At 50.4% G+C, this 16,771-nt stretch overlaps 2 protein-coding genes across 3 annotated transcripts; both read right to left on the bottom strand.

Moving 5' to 3' along the window:
* Positions 1-358: 358 nt before the first annotated feature.
* RRP36 (ribosomal RNA processing 36) lies at positions 359-9,807 on the bottom strand. Of its 2 annotated transcripts, XM_078369198.1 has the most exons (8): positions 9,650-9,807; positions 7,519-7,592; positions 7,006-7,153; positions 6,807-6,873; positions 6,309-6,413; positions 5,438-5,512; positions 5,224-5,341; positions 359-4,028 (listed from the first exon to the last, which is right to left on the bottom strand). In XM_078369198.1, the coding sequence occupies exons 3-8, from the start codon at positions 7,140-7,142 to the stop codon at positions 3,889-3,891; spliced, it is 642 nt and encodes a 213-aa protein (XP_078225324.1). In that variant the 5' UTR covers positions 7,143-7,153; positions 7,519-7,592; positions 9,650-9,807; the 3' UTR covers positions 359-3,888. The 2 variants fall into 2 exon arrangements, with proteins under 2 accessions (XP_078225324.1, XP_008992687.5); XM_008994439.5 differs by lacking the exon at positions 7,519-7,592.
* Positions 9,808-10,138: 331 nt separating this feature from the next.
* KLHDC3 (kelch domain containing 3) lies at positions 10,139-16,479 on the bottom strand. The gene is made up of 11 exons (XM_035295666.3): positions 16,378-16,479; positions 14,029-14,241; positions 13,676-13,852; positions 13,405-13,520; positions 13,159-13,230; positions 12,819-13,032; positions 12,656-12,742; positions 12,402-12,510; positions 12,209-12,282; positions 12,008-12,086; positions 10,139-10,764 (listed from the first exon to the last, which is right to left on the bottom strand). The coding sequence occupies exons 2-11, from the start codon at positions 14,180-14,182 to the stop codon at positions 10,698-10,700; spliced, it is 1,149 nt and encodes a 382-aa protein (XP_035151557.1). The 5' UTR covers positions 14,183-14,241; positions 16,378-16,479; the 3' UTR covers positions 10,139-10,697.
* Positions 16,480-16,771: the final 292 nt, after the last annotated feature.

Genomic DNA, 16,771 nt, shown 5'->3' with positions numbered 1-16,771 from the left:
TTGGGGTTGCTGCAGTTTGTCACTTGGGTGCCTCTCCACCTTTGAACCAGAGATTATAGCCTTTTATTGGCCCAGGCCCAATATTCTTGAGCTTGCTCTCAAGTGCCAGAGTTTTTTTCCCTTGTCTAGACTTTCCTGCTCTTTATGAGTGTATCCTTCTTCAGCAGAAACTCAAACCACTTCCTGCTGTGGGGTCCGGTAGCCAGCCCAGCATGCAGTGCACATAGGGACAGATAATAGGACTTACTGTGCTGCTTCTGCCTTGAGGCCTCCTCCCTGGGTTGAGCCGTAGGCTATGCCTTGAACTCACTGCCCTTGAAGCAGGAGTGGCAGGGAACAAACCTCTCGAACACCAAACTGAGGAAGTAAGTGGCTTTTTATTCAGCAGGGAGTTGCAGGGGGCTACAGCCTCATTCACCAAGCTCCCCAAGCTGCAGCTTCTCCCCACTTTTATAGGCTTACAACGCTGAAGGGGAAACTGAGGCCGAACTATGTCATTGCCCATTTGCTGGACATCCAACCTTACAATCTTTTGGCTTCATTGATTTGCTAATTCATATGCAGCAAGAGTGGGGACCAGGAGGGGAGGGGGCTTACAGAGACAAGACAAAAGCAACAAGCTGTTGGCAGAGGTGTTTCCAGGATGGAGCCTCGTCCGTGGAGACATGGGGGCATGAACCAGTGCCAGGCTCCAGCTGGCAGAGATAGCATTTATTTGCAGCTCTTTCAAGGTTAACAGATAGTAGAGATGCTGGGAACTAAAAAGGGAGTCATTTTCCCAGCTCTTTGGTATTTTATTTTTTTTCCTTCTTCACCCTCCTTCCCATCTGGAAGGTGGGAGGGAGAAGGTGAAATTGAAGGAGATGGGGGGGGTCTCCCCTCTCACCCTCATCAACCCCTGGTCATCCTACTCAGTCACCTTGCCAGTCTCCCATGGGGTACCTTCCTGCTCATCTGCGATGGAAAGTCTCCAATTCTTTTTTTTTTTTGGAGACAGAGTCTCACTCTGTCACCCAGGCTGGAGTGCAATGATGTGATCTCGGCTCACTGCAACCTCCACCTTCCAGGTTCAAGCAATTCTCGTCTCAGCCTCCTGAGTAGCTGGGATTACAGGCACGTGCCACCACGCCCAGCTAATTTTTGCATTTTTAGTAGAGACGGGGTTTCAACATCTTGGCCAGGCTGGTCTTGAACTCCTGACCTTGTGATCCACTCGCCTAGACCTCCCAAAGTGCTGGGATTACAGGCGTGAGCCACCGTGCTCAGCCTTTTTTTTTTTCTTACACGGTCTCACTCTATCTCTCAGGTTGGAGTGCAGTGGCACAACCTCGACTCACTACAACCTCAGCCTCCCAAGTAGTTGGGATTACAGGTGCCCACCACCACACCCAGCTAATTTTTGTATTTTTAGTAGAGATGGGGTTTCACCATATTGGTCAGCCTGGTCTAAAACTCCTGACCGCAGGTAATCCACCTGCCTTAGCTTCCCAAAGTGCTGGGATTACAGGCATGAGCCACCACATCCACCCGTTTTTTGTTTTTTTTTTTTTGAGATGGAGCGCAATGGGACGATCTTGGCTCACCACAACCTCCACCTCCCAGGTTGAAGCAATTCTCCTGCCTTAGCCTCCCAAATAGCTGGGATTACAGGCATGTACCACCATATCTGGCCTATTTTGTAATTTTTAGTAGAGATGGGGTTTCTCCATGTTGGTCAGGCTGGTCTCGAACCCCTGACTTCAGGTGATGCACCCGCCTCGGCCTCCGAAAGTGCTGGGATTACAGGCATGAGCCATCTCGCCCAGGCTGGAGTGCAGTGGTTTGATCTTTGCCTCACTGCAATCTCCATCTCCCGGGTTCAGGTGATTCTCCTGCCTCAGCCCTAAGTAGTTGGGACTACAAGCGCCCACCACCACGCCTGGCTAATTTTTATATTTTTAGTAGAGATGGGGTCTCACTGTGTTGGCCAGGCTAGTCTGGCACTCCTGACCTTAGGTGATCCATCTGCCTCAGCCTCAGCCTCCCAAAGTACTGGGATTATAGGCGTGAGCCACCACGCCTAGCCTACAGCAATTCTTGTTTTTTTTTTTTCTTTAGACGAGTTTCGCTCGTTACCCAGGCTGGAGTGCAATGGCGCCATCTCGGCTCACTGCAACCTCCACCTCCTGGGTTCAGGCAATTCTTCTGCCTCAGCCTCCTGAGTAGCTGGGATTACAGGCACGCGCCACCATGCCCAGCTAATTTTTTGTATTTTTAGTAGAGACGGGGTTTCACCATGTTGACCAGAATGGTCTCCATCTCTTGACCTCGTGATCCACCCGCCTCAGACACCGTGCCTGGCCTGATGCCATTTTTTTTTCTGAGACAGAGTGCAGTGAGTGGCACAATCTTGGCTCACTGCCACCTCTCCCTCCTGGGTTCAAGCAATTCTCCTGCCTCAGCCTCCCAAGTGGCTGGGACTACAGGCATGTGCCACCACACCAGGGTAATTTTTTGTATTTTCAGTAGAGATGGGGTTTCACCGTTTTAGCCAGGATAGCTGCAATCTCCTGACCTCATGACCAGCCCACCTCAGCCTCCCAAGGTGCTGGGATTACAGGCGTAAGCCACCATGCCCAGCCATACTGATTCCACTTATATAAAATGTCCCCAGTAGGCAGATGTCTATAAAGACAGAAAGTAGATGAGTGGTTGCCTAGGGCTGAAGAGATTGAGCACGACTGCTAAAGAGTATAGGTGTTTTTTGTTTTTTTTTTGGGGGGGTGATGTCAAAAATGCTCCAAAATTGTGGCAAGAGTTGCACAATTCCATAAATACACTAAAAAAACACTGTATACTTTAAATGGGTAAACTGTATAGTTAAGGGAATTGTATCTCAATAAACCTATTACCAAAAACCAAAAGCTGAAGCTCAGAACTTCCCAATGTCTCCACTGGGTCCTTGCTGAAGGGGAAAAGCAACAGTTTGAAGGCTTAGGGTAGCCAATACTGACTACCTTTTAGTGGGCATTTACATTTTATAACCATGTCATCTGAACCCATTTCCCATGCTTGGGAAAATCCCCACCACAAATCTACACAGAAGATAGGGCCTGCCTCCTACCCTATAAAAGACTTTGTTGTTCATCCCAACATGTGGCACACTAAAAAAAGTAGTTCTAGGCTACCTACAAATCCTACACAAAAGCAGAATAAGGCCAGAAGCAGCAGTGACTCTCACCTGTAATCCCAGCATTTTGGGAGTCCAAGGCAGGCAGATCACTTGAGGCCCGGAGTTTAAGACCAGCCTAGCCAACGTGGCAAAACTCCATCTCTACTAAAAATACAAAAGAAATGAGCCAGGCATGGTAGTGGATGGCTGTCATCCCAGCTACTCAGCAGGCTGGGGCACAAGTATCACTTAAACCTGTAGTAGACGAGATCGCACTACTGCACTCCAGCCTGGATGACAGAGCAAGACTCTGTGTCAGGGGAAAAAGAAAACAAAACAAAAACCCACAAAAAGCAGAATAATAAAAAGATGAGAAAAGAGAATGTTTATGAAGTGGCTCCTACATAATGTCCCAGCCCTGAGACTCATGGACAGACCTCCGTAGTCTTCACTGGTCCCTCTTATTCAGGATCAGAATCCCTGTTTTAAGGTAAGGATGAAAGAACACAAGGACACAATGAACCAGATCCAAGCTGAGGCCACGTGCCATGGCATCAGGCTGAACTATTCTTCTTGTCCAGCCCTAGGAGCCATCCAAGAGGCTTTTAGTCTTCTCTGAGGCAATGAAATTCAAGGGCAGCTGTGATCCTTGCCCTTGAACAGAAAGGAGCTGAGGCCAAATCTGTCCTCACAGATCCGTGTCTCCCTGGGGCAGTGGCAGGGCAGCTGACAGTTCCTTATTGTTCTTTGCTCAAAGGGAGATGTCTCCTGTCCTTTCCTGCATTTCGTCGCCTCTTTCGACTCAAGAAGCTCTCCAGTTTCTTGCTGCGTTTCAGCTCCTTGAACTTCTCAGCTAGTGCCAACTGGCGCTGCTCAGCTAAATGACAGGGAGAATAAAAGACAGTGAGCAAAGAAGGAAGCCCCTATCCTTTCCCAAACCAGGTCAGTAACTCCAAGCCATATGCTGGGATACATGAGTTGTTTAAAGCTCACTGGTGCCTTTTTTTTTTTCTTTGAGACAGAGTCTTACTCTGTCACCCAGGCTAGAGTGCAGTGGTATGATCTTGGCTCACTGCAACCTGTCTTCTGGTTTCAAACGATTCTCCTGCCTCAGCTTCCCAAGTAGCTGGGGTTACAGATGGGTGCCACTGCACCCAACTAGTTTTTGTGTTTTTAGTAGAGACGGGGTTTCACCATGTTAGCCAGGCTGGTCTTGAACTCCCGACCTCCAGTGATCCACCCTCCTTGGCCTAAAGTGCTGGGATTACAGGCATGAGCCACAGCATTCAGCCCAACTGGTGGCTTTTTTCTTTTTTTTTTTTTTTTGAGATGGAGTTTTGCTCTTCTTACCCAGGCTGGAGTGCAATGGCGCAATCTCAGCTCATCGCAACCTCCGCCTCCTGGGTTCAGGCAATTCTCCTGCCTCAGCCTCCTGAGTAGCTGGGATTACAGGCACACACCACCATGCCCAGCTAATTTTTTGTATTTTTAGTAGAGACGGGGTTTCACCATGTTGATCAGGATGGTCTCGATCTCTTGACCTTGTGATCCACCCGTCTCGGCCTCCCAAAGTGCTGGGATTATAGGCGTGAGCCACCGTGCCCGGCCAACTGGTGGCTTTTTATATGATCTCAGTCCTACTCAATTCGACCAACTATGAACACCTTCTATGTAAGTGTGTGTGTGTGTCTCTCTATGTGCCTGGCCTAGCATGTGTGTGTGTGTGTGGTGCAAAGTAGGGAGTGTAGACCAAGAGATAAAAGTGACAACTGCTGCTGTATGTGTCTGTGTGTGTGGTGGCGGTGTGTGTGTGTAGTGTGTGTTGTGTGTGTGTGTTACGAAGAAGGGAGTGTAGATCAAGAGATAAAAGTCACAATAGCTGACATGATCTAATGAGGGATACAAGACTGGTCACAAATAACTCCTCCCTACTATTTCTACTTTCCTCCAAGTTACCATGAAATCCTGCCTTCGTGCCTCCCTAAAGGAGCTCAGGGACACCTCAACACAGGACTCTGCCACTATGGCCCCCGCACCCTCATCCTGGTTAGCAATAGTTGTGCCCAACTCACATTTCTTCAGGAAGTATGGCCGATGGCCCTCTTGGGCCTGAGCCCGACGTTCCTGCTTCAGGGCCAGGTGAAGCTCCTGCTGTTGCTTTCGTTCCTGCTGTGCCATTTCTTGCTGGTCCTGAGGAGCGAAGATGAGATGGGTGAATAGGAGGGGCTATGAGCATCTCCCCACCTTTCACTGCTTTCATTACCCAGACAGTTATTACCCACTCACCATTCGGTGAAGCAGTTGCTGCAGTTTCTCATGCTCCTCTCCTGAACGGTGCTTCTTCAACTGTTTTTTCACAAGCTCCACATAGGAAAATGTGTATCACCATTAGCATTCTGCAAATGTTAGCTGAAATCTTATGTAACGCATCATCCTAAGAGGTTCACACATATTAACTTGATAACACCAAGACAGTAACTGTTTGTTTCCTTGTTTGTTCTGAAACAGAGTCTTACTCTGCCCCCAGACTGGAGTGCAGTTGCGCAGTCTTGCCTCACTGCAACCTCTGTCTCCAGGGCACAAGCGGTTCTCATGTTTCAGTCTCCTGAGTAGCTGGGACTACAAGCATGCACCACCACACTTGGCTAGTTTTTTTCTTTCTTTTTTTTTTAAAGACAGGGTTTCACTATGTTGGTCAGGCTGGTCTTGAACTCATGGCCTCAGGTGATCTGCCCACCTTGGCCTACAAGGTGCTTGGATTACAGGCGTTGAGCCACCACGCCTGGCCTTAATTTTTGTATTTTTAATAGAGACAGGGTTTCGCCGTGTTGGCCAGGCTGGTGTTGAATTGCTAGCCTCAAGTGATCTGCCCACCTCAGTCCCCCAAAGTGCTGGATTACAGGTGTGAGCCACCACATTCGGCCTCTAAGACAGTAATTATTTTCTTTCTTATGATTAGAAAACTAAAGCAGAGAAAGTAAAATGCCAAGAGTCACAGAGGTAGTAAACTGATGAGCCAGGATTTGAATATGAACTGAATTAGCAAGAGTTAAACCTGCCCACCACTACACTTTCCGCTCACCCTGCCCAACTCTCTAACCTGTGCCCTGATTTCCACCCCACAAAACTCCCCTTGAACCAGTCTCAAGCTGTATACCTCTTTCTCTTTCGCTCGGATGTCATTCAAGAATTGATATGTTTTGTCAAACACCTCAGGATTATATTCACCTGACAGATCATCGAAGCGAGGGTCCCGGGCTACCTTTGGAGAGAACACAAAGAATATAAAACAGAACTGTTCAGTCTCCTTTCACTGAGAAAAAGTGCTTCCTGTCTCGTCCTCACCGTTTTTTCTTTTTCTGTGACAGAGTCTCACTCTATCTCCCAGGCTGGAGGGCTGTGGCATGATCTTGGCTCACTGCAATCTCCACCTCCCAGGTTCAAGCGATTCTCATGCCTCAGCCTTCCAAGCAGCTGGGACTACTAGCACACATCAACATGCCCAGCTAATTTTTGTATTTTTAGTAGAGACAGGGTTTCACCATGTTGGCCAAGCTGGTCTTGGAACTCCTGACCTCAGATGATCTGCCCACCTTGGCCTCCCAAAGTGCTGGGATTACAGGTGTGAGCCAGCTTGCCTGGCCTTCTTTCTCACCTTTTTACTGATGGGAACAACCTGACGTAAAAATGGTACTCGGATCTTGGCTGACATTTCCAGAGGCCTACAGAGAAATTAAAGGCCAAGTCAAGAGGACTCCAGTGTTGGTCAAAGGCTTCCCACCTGCCACCCACGACAACATATACCTATTCAAGGTCCCAGTTATCTTCCAACTACTAGGGCAAGACTTGCTTACCTGTGCTTATCTGCAACACGTACATTTTGAATAGCGGGTCTAGGACTGTGCTTCTTAGGGCTGTTTCCAGCTACCAATTGTTTGTATGCCTTAGTCCCCAGTTGGCTCTGCAATTCCAACAGCTCCTCAAATGACATGTTAGATGCGCCTGTGGAAGTGGGGAGGGACATACAACAGCTCAGCATGTCCCACTGCAGAAAAGAATGTCCCATCCCCATTCCTGAGCTAGCTAATCTTTTCTAATACCCCATCAGACCAATCATTATTACAAGTCCTAGGCAGTACAGGCTGTAAGAGGGTTACGCTGACACCTAACTCTCCAACTATTTCAGCGACCTGGGGCCTCATCTTGCTAAGGAAGGTGTATATGTAAGGTCAAAGGTGGACCAACCATATCCCCTTCTTTTTCCACTCTCTCTTTTACTCATTCACAGGTTTCTTCATAAAGGCCTCTGCCTCCCTTGCTTAGTTACCATTGCCAGGGTCCTGGTCCATACTCTCAGCATCTCTCACCTCAATCACTGCTCTAGCCTCCTAGTCTCCCAATCTGCAGTCACTCCTCTCAAAGCTATGCGCCCCAATTCAGCCTGAGAGGCATGGAAAATAAAATCAGATCTTGCCACTCCCACATATAAACTTCAGAACAGGTTACACATATGAGCAAAAGTCCCCAATGGATTCCATCTTGCCCACAGTAAAAGCCATGTACCTTACAACAGTCTGAAAGCCCCCAGGTGACATGGCCCGTCATGTCTTTAATCTCATCTACTTACCTCCTTCTCACTCCAGTCAACTGGTCTCCTAGCAGTATGTTCCCACCTCAGTTCCTCTGCCTATGATGCTGCTTGGTACATTCCACCCAGACCTATGTACAGCTCCCCGCTCAGCTCCTTCAAGCCTTTGTTCAAATCACCTTCCCAAAGAGACCTTTTCTAAGTTATTTAAAATTGCAACCCCTTGGCCAAGTGCAGTGGCTCACACCTGTAATCTCAGCTCTTTGGGAGGCCGAGGCGGGAGGATCACCTGAGGTCAGGAGTTCAAGACCTGACTGGCTAACATGGTAAAATCCTGTCTCTACAAAAATACAAAAATTAGCCGGACATGGTGGTTCTTGCCTGTAATCCCAGCTACTCCGGAGGCTGAGGCAGGAGAATCGTTTTAACCTGGGAGGCAGAGGTTGCAGCGAGCAGAGATCACACCATTGCACTCCAGCCTGGGCGAGTGAGGGAGTCTCAAAAACAAAATAAAAACTGCAACTCCTCTTCAGCTTTATTTTTTCTTCATGTCCTCTATCACCTTAAAAAAATTGAGATACAGGCCGGGCGCGGTGGCTCAAGCCTGTAATCCCAGCACTTTGGGAGGCCGAGGTGGGTGGATCACGAGGTCAAGAGATCGAGACATCCTGGTCAACATGGTGAAACCCTGTCTCTATTAAAAACACAAAAAAATTAGCTGGGCATGGTGGCGCGTGCCTGTAATCCCAGCTACTCAGGAGGCTGAGGCAGGAGAATTGCCTGAACCCAGGAGGCGGAGGTTGCGGTGAGCCGAGATCACTCCATTGCACTCCAGCCTGGGTAACAAGAGCGAAACTCTGTCTCAAAAAAAAAAAAAAAATTTGAGATACAATTCATATTCTGCAAAATCCACCTTTTACTGTTGTATTGCCTTTTACTGTAATAATTTACTTGTCTGCCTTAAATTTTATTTTTTAAAAAGGACTCACTCTGTTGCCCAGGCTAGAGTGCAAGTGGCCTAATCGCTGTTCACTGCAGCCTCGACCTCCTGGACTCAAACTATCCTTATGCCTCAGCCTCCTCAGTAGCTGGGCCTACAGATGTGGGCCACCACACCTGGCCAATTTTTTTTTTTTATTTTTTAATAGAGAAGAGGTCTCACTATGTTGCCCAGACTGGTCTTGAACTCCGGGGCTCAAGTGATCTTCCCTGGTGCTGGGATTACAGGTGTGAGTCACCACACTCGGCCAGGACAGGAGTGTTTGACTACTTTATTCACAGCTCTATCTCCAGCAGCCAGAACTGTGCCTTAACAAAAAGTCTGCAGAATTTGCCAGGTGCAGTAGCTCATGCCTGGAATCTTTGGAAGGCTGAGGCAGGTAGATCACTTGAGCCCAGGAATTCAAGACCAGCCCTGGCACCTGGTAATATGGTGAGACCTTGTCTCTACAAAAAAACAAAAACAACCCAGGCATGCCTCACGCACGCCTGTAGTCCCAGCTATTCGGGAGGCTGAGGTGGGAGGAACTCTTGGGCCCGAGAGAGTTCGAACGCAGTGAGCCGTGATCGCGCCACTACACTCCAGCCTTGGCAACAGAGAGACTGTTTCAAATATTTTAAAAATTAATTTAAATTTTTAAAAGTCTATGGAATTTGCTTAATTATGACCTACTAAGTCTTCTGCAAACATGCATGCCTTTTCCTGCCTCCGTGGTATTGAACCTGCTTACCCTATTGCCGAAAACTCTCATCCTGCCGTGAAGAAACTTCTCCTTTCACTCCCACTTTCCACTGCCCTGGGGGCGCCCCCAGCATCTGCCTCTCAGAGAACTTGGCAGTCTTACCGGCGTCCCGGGCCCAGCGTGGGAGTCCAGATCCCCTCCCCAGCCCGCCCTGCCCCGTGCTCTTACCCCTCAGCAGGTCGCGGGCCGCGAACCCGGGCGCCAGGCCCCCGCCGTCCTCCCAATGGTCCTGGGCCCCGCGGGGACATCGGGCACCCGGCCCGAAACGCCGGTTGGCTCCCGGCATCAGCAGGCGTAGCGCTCGGAAAACTAATGGCACCGCTTCCGCTTCCGCCAGCTCCTGCCCCGCCTCTTCCGGCGTTCCCCGGAGGCCGTCCCAACGTGGTGATTAATGGGCTGAAAACAGACTGCGCGGCCAGCGGCCTGGGAGCCGGGCCCAGAGGGTAGCTCGCTCCGGAGAGATTGCCACAACCGTCTACTCGAGTCGCAGGGCGCTGGGTTCCACTCCCGAGAAGCTTGGCCCAGGCCTTGGTGGCATTTGGTTTCCTAATACCCTTGGCTGAGAAGCCAGAACCTCAGGGTGCTAGTCCTCTGCACCCTGCCCCCACTGCAAACCCCAGCCCTCTCCACCATATTCCACAAACACACACGGACACATTTGCAGGTTTTAATTCATTTTTATAAAATCTGAGCTGGCTGAGCTTCAGGGTACAGCGACAGCTCAAGGAAGGGTGGGATTATCTGCTGGTCCCCGCCTCCCCAAGTGGGGGCGAAGGAGGTCTCATGCTAAAAGCTGCAACTCCTTTCAGCTCCCAGTCAAGGCTCAAGGCTCAAGCAGGAGGAGGGGATAGACGAAGTGGGAGGGGGAAGCTCCTGAGGCTCAGACACTGCTTGCTTCTCCCTTCTCCCCATTCCCTTCCCTTCCCAGCAGAACCTGGCTGGCCCGGAGCAGAGCCGAGACCCAGGAGCAGCTGAAGGGAGGTGGATGGGGACAGAGCACCAAGGGGAAGGGGCCCTCGGCCCAAGGGGGGAGGAACCTGGCCCCCACCCCCCTACAGCTCCCCACTGAATTCACAGTACAAAGAACACCTCTTGCCCAACAACTCCACATAGAGGTATACCAAGTCCAGGGTCCAAAGGAGCAGGTGGGTGACAGATGGGCAGGGGCAGTGAAGATGACAGCAGGCTCAGGAGGGGAGGTGGCAGAAACTTCCTCCTACCCATGGGAGGAGACGATGGGGCGGCTGATATTGCTGTTGGTGGTCATGGCATTCAGTTCCCACCTGGAAGGCCAACAATAACAGACAGAAAGAAGAGGGAGCTCTCAGCCCAAGCCCAGAGATGCTTGAACCAAGCCATAAACACACCAGTCCCTCTAAATTCCTAAAGCTCAACCATCCACAGCCACCTCTTACTTAGATACCTACTAGGTTTAACAATCAGAACCACCCACTACCAAATCCAACACCACCCACTCCTCTACCTCCAAGCTCATATGGATTTCCTGTTTATGTACACATATATATGCATAGTCTAGTGTCCAGGCACCTGAGATCAGTGTATACATGTCAGTCAACATCCCAAACTGCCTTTCCTGCTGTTTAGAGCGAACCAGGCAGCCCCTCCACCTTACCCTCATCAGGAATGCCTCCCCCCCACCAGAATACCCATTTTGGCTCTAAACTCTCATCCTTTTAAGGTCCTGACTCAGCTCTCCTATCCTTCCTGGGCCTTCCCCGCCAATCCCATCTTATTATTTTTTTGTGTCTCATTCTGTCACCCAGGCCAGAGTGCAGTGGTGTATTGGCAGAATCTTGACTCACTGCAACCCCCACCTCCCGGGTTGAAGCAATTCTCTGGCCTAAACCTTGAGAGTAGCTGAGACTACTGGTGGCTGCCATCACACCTGGCTAATTTTTGTTATTTTTAATAGAGACAGGGCTTCACCATGTTGGCCAGGCTGGTCTTGAACTCCTGACCTCAAGTGATTTGCCCACCTCAACCTCCAAAGGGCTGGGATTACGAGCGTGAGCCGCCATGCCCAACCAGCAAGAGTTAAACGACACTGATACAAAGAAAGGAAGTGTCTTAGAATGACCCAGACAGGAAAAATTATACACAAAGTAACATTTGGTGGTTAACTGGAACCTAAGAATGAAATTCAAATGGAAGCAGCCAGATCTTCTATAACCAGTGTGATCCAGAGGCTCCTAAACTTGTCTTTACTTTGCAGCTAGGTTCTAAGATTTAATCAGTTGTTCTTAGCATGTTCACAAAAACAACTGTATAAGCTTAGGTCTCAGAAAGTGATGCTGCTGAGCTGGATTTTGTTCATATAATTTATTCTGCTGACAGTTTTATATGATGGCTGTCAATTCACCTCCTTTCATCTCATTTCCCACAAGTATACTACATCTCCAGAACAAAAACATTTGTCTCCTCCATACTGAGACCAAGCTAATCAGGTCACACCTGTGCTGCTCACTCACCCTCACCCAATCCCCCACTTCCAACCATTCACTGTACCTGATGTCATGGGGCAAACAGGACTGGTCCAGGTTATACTGAATCACGGCCAGTTTGCACAGAGTCTTCAGACTAGGGCCTTTAGGGGTGAAGTTGTAGAAAGGAGATGGTCAAAGCTGAGGAAAGGGTTCAGTCCTGGATATCACCACCCAAAGACAGGGACCTTGATGACAGGAGCAATTCAGGAATAACTGTACTTACTAAAGTCCAAAATGTGTAAGTCAGAATGATCTATGAGGTCAAATTCATCTCCCAGGCCTTCCTCAGGAGATGGACTGTTTCGATCAAAAGAGATGAAAGTAGGAATGAAAACTACTCACGAGACCCCCTTTTCAAATACCTCCCACTCTCCCATTAGTCACTTCCCTGAGCCCCTTCACTCTCTCCTCCTAACCTGGTACCCCCAAAGAGGACAATCTTGTCACCAACAATACAGCAACACTGGCGCCGGCGGGGACAGGGCCCCTTCCCCTTCGGTTCAATCTTTTTCCAGGTAAAGGACACTGAAGAGAAATTTATATGGAAGTTCCATACCTGTCAAGTCCAGGTATCTTCCCTGCCCCCCATCCCCACACCTCCTCACGATTATTTTCTTTTCCTCCCACCTCAATTGCTCCTTGTTCTTCCCCTAAAGGCAGTGCTCTTTACCAGGATTAAACTTCCAGAGGTCATGGAAATGCCGGTTCAACCTTGCATTATAGCCACCAAAGATGTACAGCTCCCCATTGTAGCCAACTGGAAGGAGAGAGGAAAGGTCAAGAGTGTGAGGAGGGCAGGAAGGGAACTCCACAGGGAAGTAACAAACACTCACAGGCCGAGTGGCTCCGGCGCCCCTCAGGCAGCACTGGAGTCGGGGGACAGTCCAGCCAAGCCTCAGTTCTGGTGTCAAAGACGCGAATGCGGTTGCAGTAAATCTCATTGTTGGAATGGAATGGCCCAAAGCGGTCGGCACGACCCCCAAAGACATACATGTGACTTCCCAGCATCGTGGCTGAATGGAAGTCCCTCCAGCGTGCAGGGTTGCCCTGGGCAGAGGCAGAGAGATGGTGGAGGGGTCAGCACAAAGGCTGGAAGAGGCTCTGCTCTGACTGAGCTTCCTATGATTTCTTCAACGGAGGGTGGGGAGCTGGGAGAAAAAAGAAAGAGCAGACCTTTGTACAGATAAGAGTCCATGTCATGGTGCTGGTATCTAGCTTATGAATGTCATTGGAAAAGCAGTCCGCCTGAGTAGGAAGAAAAAAGGAGGAAGAAGAAAGGGAGGCAATGATCACTCTCTGACCTTCCATCCCTCCCCTCAAAACCTGCAAACAAGCCAAAGCCTCCCATTTCATCACCCTAAATTGCCCTTCCTCTTTCTCAGTCCCACCCAAAACCTCTTAGTTTCTTCCCAGACCTACCAGTTGCTCGTAGCCCCCAAAAATGTACATGATCTTGCCCAGGACACAGGCCGAATGTCCATCTCGGGCCCCAGGAACTGTCCCTGACACTCGGGGTGTGAACCACTTGTGAGTATCTGAAGGAGATGAGAAAATGACTCAAGTAAGCACCCTCCATGACAGTCCCTCCTGAGCTCTGGGGTACTCTACTCCCCAAGACCCCACCCCAAGCTTTTCTCAGGCACCCGAGGCAACATCGGAAGGACACAGCCCCTCTGAGATCCATACTCACTGACGTCAAAGGCATAGAGTATATTGCAGGCCCCTTCGGTATCATTCCGCCCGCCCCAAAGGAAGACCGTGTCGTCGATGAGGACAGTTGAGTGTCCATACCGCATGTATGGTACTACAGGAGCTTTCCCACGGATGGCAGGCTTCACCGGGGGCAGCTTTGTCCAACGCAAGGACACTGTGGGCATAGCTCTGCTCAGCCCTGGGAACCTCCGTCCAGGTTATTCACCTTTCCCCAAACCAGATAATCGTCCCCAATCCCCTGGGCCCCAGAGACCACAGCCAAACCTCATTCAGCAGCCCATTTCCCTCCCTGATGTGGGGACCCAGGGGATAGCTCCACCATTGGCTTACCTGCATTGAAAATATGCACATCTATCTGACGCAGTGTTTCATAGTCTTCACCAGAGCAGTAACCCCCGAAGGAGTATACCCGATGCCCGACAGCCACTGCAGCATGGTTCACCCTGCGGGGCCCGCCCTCCAGGTGCACTGTCCACCGTAACATCCCCTGGGCCACTGGTTACAGCAACATGCCCCCCCGGCACGGCCTGCTGCCTCTGCTACCTGCACACAAATTGGGGCCACGGGATCCTCAGGCAGGGCTTCTGCCTGGCTCACTATGACTCTACCCAGAACCAGCCTTTGCCTCCAAGTGTCACCCTGGTGGCCCTCCCACACTACCCCTCCACAGGGACACTAGTCACAGCTCAGGTGGCTGGCCCTGCCCCAAGGGAGCTGCCGAGGTCAGGGAGCTAGCCCTGGCCCAGTATTCTCCAACAGTGAAGGGTGGGGCTGCCCCAACCTGATTGCCAGCTCAGAATCTGCTGATCATGGTCACTCCCTACTTGTGGCAGCTCTACTCTATCCCTGGCTTGGCACAAACTTCATGCCCCCTTCCCAAGTTGGGTATATTCTCTTGTCTCTGGCTCTGCTCTGCTTACTGCCACCTCTCTAAGAATCTCTGTGTTCTTTAAGGTGGGGAAAGGGATCTCAAAATACTCACAGCTATTAATAGCTCAGCCAGCCTCAGACAGTCCATTGAAAGCTGGCATGAGTGCCTCAAAGCAGAAAAGCTTTCAGGCTTTTAGTGTGAAACAATCCCCCTACCCATGATAGGGCGGGATTGATCCAGGACAGGGACCTCCATGTTGCCATAGTTAGTTAGCCTCTCACAGGGAGCTCTTGTCAAGTGAGTTGTTGTCACTGGGGTCACCCAGGGCCCTCCACAGGCACAAGGAGTTCCTTTGACAGCTGTGCCTGGTATGCTTCCAAGACTTAAGCCAGGAAGGTATGTGTATGGTTAGGCTTGGGGGATGGGGATAGAGGAAGGGGTTTTCTCCTTCTGCCACTTCCCCATCCCTGCTATTGTGGTAGAGAACAAGTCATTTCCAGTAGAAAAGAGTGAAAGCTCTTCCAAAACTTCGGTTCCTGAAAGGTGGACAGGGGTGGAAGTGTGCAATGGAAAGGGGAAGGGAGGCAAAAATATCCTTGGGCAAGACAAGAGAAAGATCCAGCATGAGTGGTTGTGGTCTCAAAGACAACCTGCCAACCTAGTGGAAGGTACATCTGGGTACATCTGAGGGTTCTTTCAGGCAAATCCTTGCAACTGAGAGTGCTTTTGCTGGCAGGCATCTTCTGAGTTTGGGTGGATCATCTGCTCCCTATTTAAATAGCCCTGGCAGAGGGAAGGGCCAGACCTCAGGCACAAAAACAGCTCAAATAAGGGAGGCCCCTTGCAGGAAAGAGACATGGCTTTCAGCTGGCTTGCTAGTCCCACCCACCCAACCTCCCTCAATTGCACACCCCAAGCTTTAAATAGCCACGGGGCCCATCCTCAAATAGCCCGGCAGGAAGCTACTCTCACTTCATTACTCCCGCTCTCCAAAATATCTTGGGTTTGGGCTTGCGGAGACTGTTAGGAGGTTGACGGGCTTAAAAATGGAAGTCTTCCACCGTCCCTTATATCCTCTATTCTTCCCTTCAGATATGTTAAAGTAAAGTAAAAAATGCACAGAAGAGAAAAGCAACTCCAGGCAAAGGTGGAGAAAAAAAAATTAGTTTCTCTTCCATAAGAATAACTCAAATTCAAGGAGAACAAACCCCCAGGGTCTGAGGGGCTCCTCTTATCCCTGGGTCTCCCCAATCCTCCGTCACCACCAAGCATTTTCAAGCTTCTTCTATTCGCTTAATTTATCTAACCCCCTGGTCTCTCGCATTTTTTATTCCCCTTTTCTCGCCCTTCTCGATCTCGTGAGAGCTTTGCAGTTTTCTCGTTTTTCCTTCTACCTCTCCAAGCTCCACCCAACAGCCCTCCATTTTCCCACCTCCACCAAGGAAAGAAAAATTAACATGCACTGACCACGGATATCCCTCCCTGCATATGACTCTATCCCTGTCGTCTTCCAGCCATTCCAGCCTCCCCTCTCCTTTCATTATGCTCAGCTTCCTTGTTTTCATAGCCCAGTCTTCCTTCCAATTTCCTTCAGTGCTTCCTCCAGCCACCAGGTCTCTCCTACCCACCTCGCCATCCTCCCCTAGCCCCGCTTTCCCCATTAACACTCTCCTTTCCCATCATCCCCCTAGCTCCCTCCCCACCCCCACCACCTCATCACTCTCAGCCCCTCCCCCGCGACTCCAGCTCTAGACAGGGCGTCCTCAGCCCCCCAATTCTTCCTTGCCCTTCCACCCATCCCAGGCTACCTGCCAGGCCGGGCCGGGGCGGGGCCGCGGGTCCTCGCGCTGCCTGCAGCCTAGAACCCGTTGCGCGCCAACCGACGCCTTAGTCCCCAACGAGATAAACACAGCCAAGCTCGGTTCTTCCGGCGGGCAGCTGTGCGCGCACTTGCAGTCGCAGTTAAGTGCCCGAGGTCTTCCGGTACTTGTAGTCCACCTGTTTCTTGAGAGACTAGAGGGCTGAGGAATGGGCAGGGGCGTAGGAGAGATTATGCGCATGTGCAAATGTGTCAAGACCGAAGGGGCCACTGGGTAATGCAGTCCTTTGTTTTATGGGCTGGGCATGACGGAGGCGGGGCAAGGGGCGGACTCCTCGTCGTCGCTAGCATCAATCATGAGCATGAGGCGGGGCTGGAGGACT

The sequence above is a fragment of the Callithrix jacchus genome, chromosome 4 (genome assembly GCF_049354715.1).
Source record: "Callithrix jacchus isolate 240 chromosome 4, calJac240_pri, whole genome shotgun sequence".
Lineage (NCBI taxonomy): Eukaryota > Metazoa > Chordata > Mammalia > Primates > Cebidae > Callithrix > Callithrix jacchus.
Note: the sequence above shows the minus strand (reverse complement) of the source record. Positions and strands in the feature narration are given on the sequence as shown.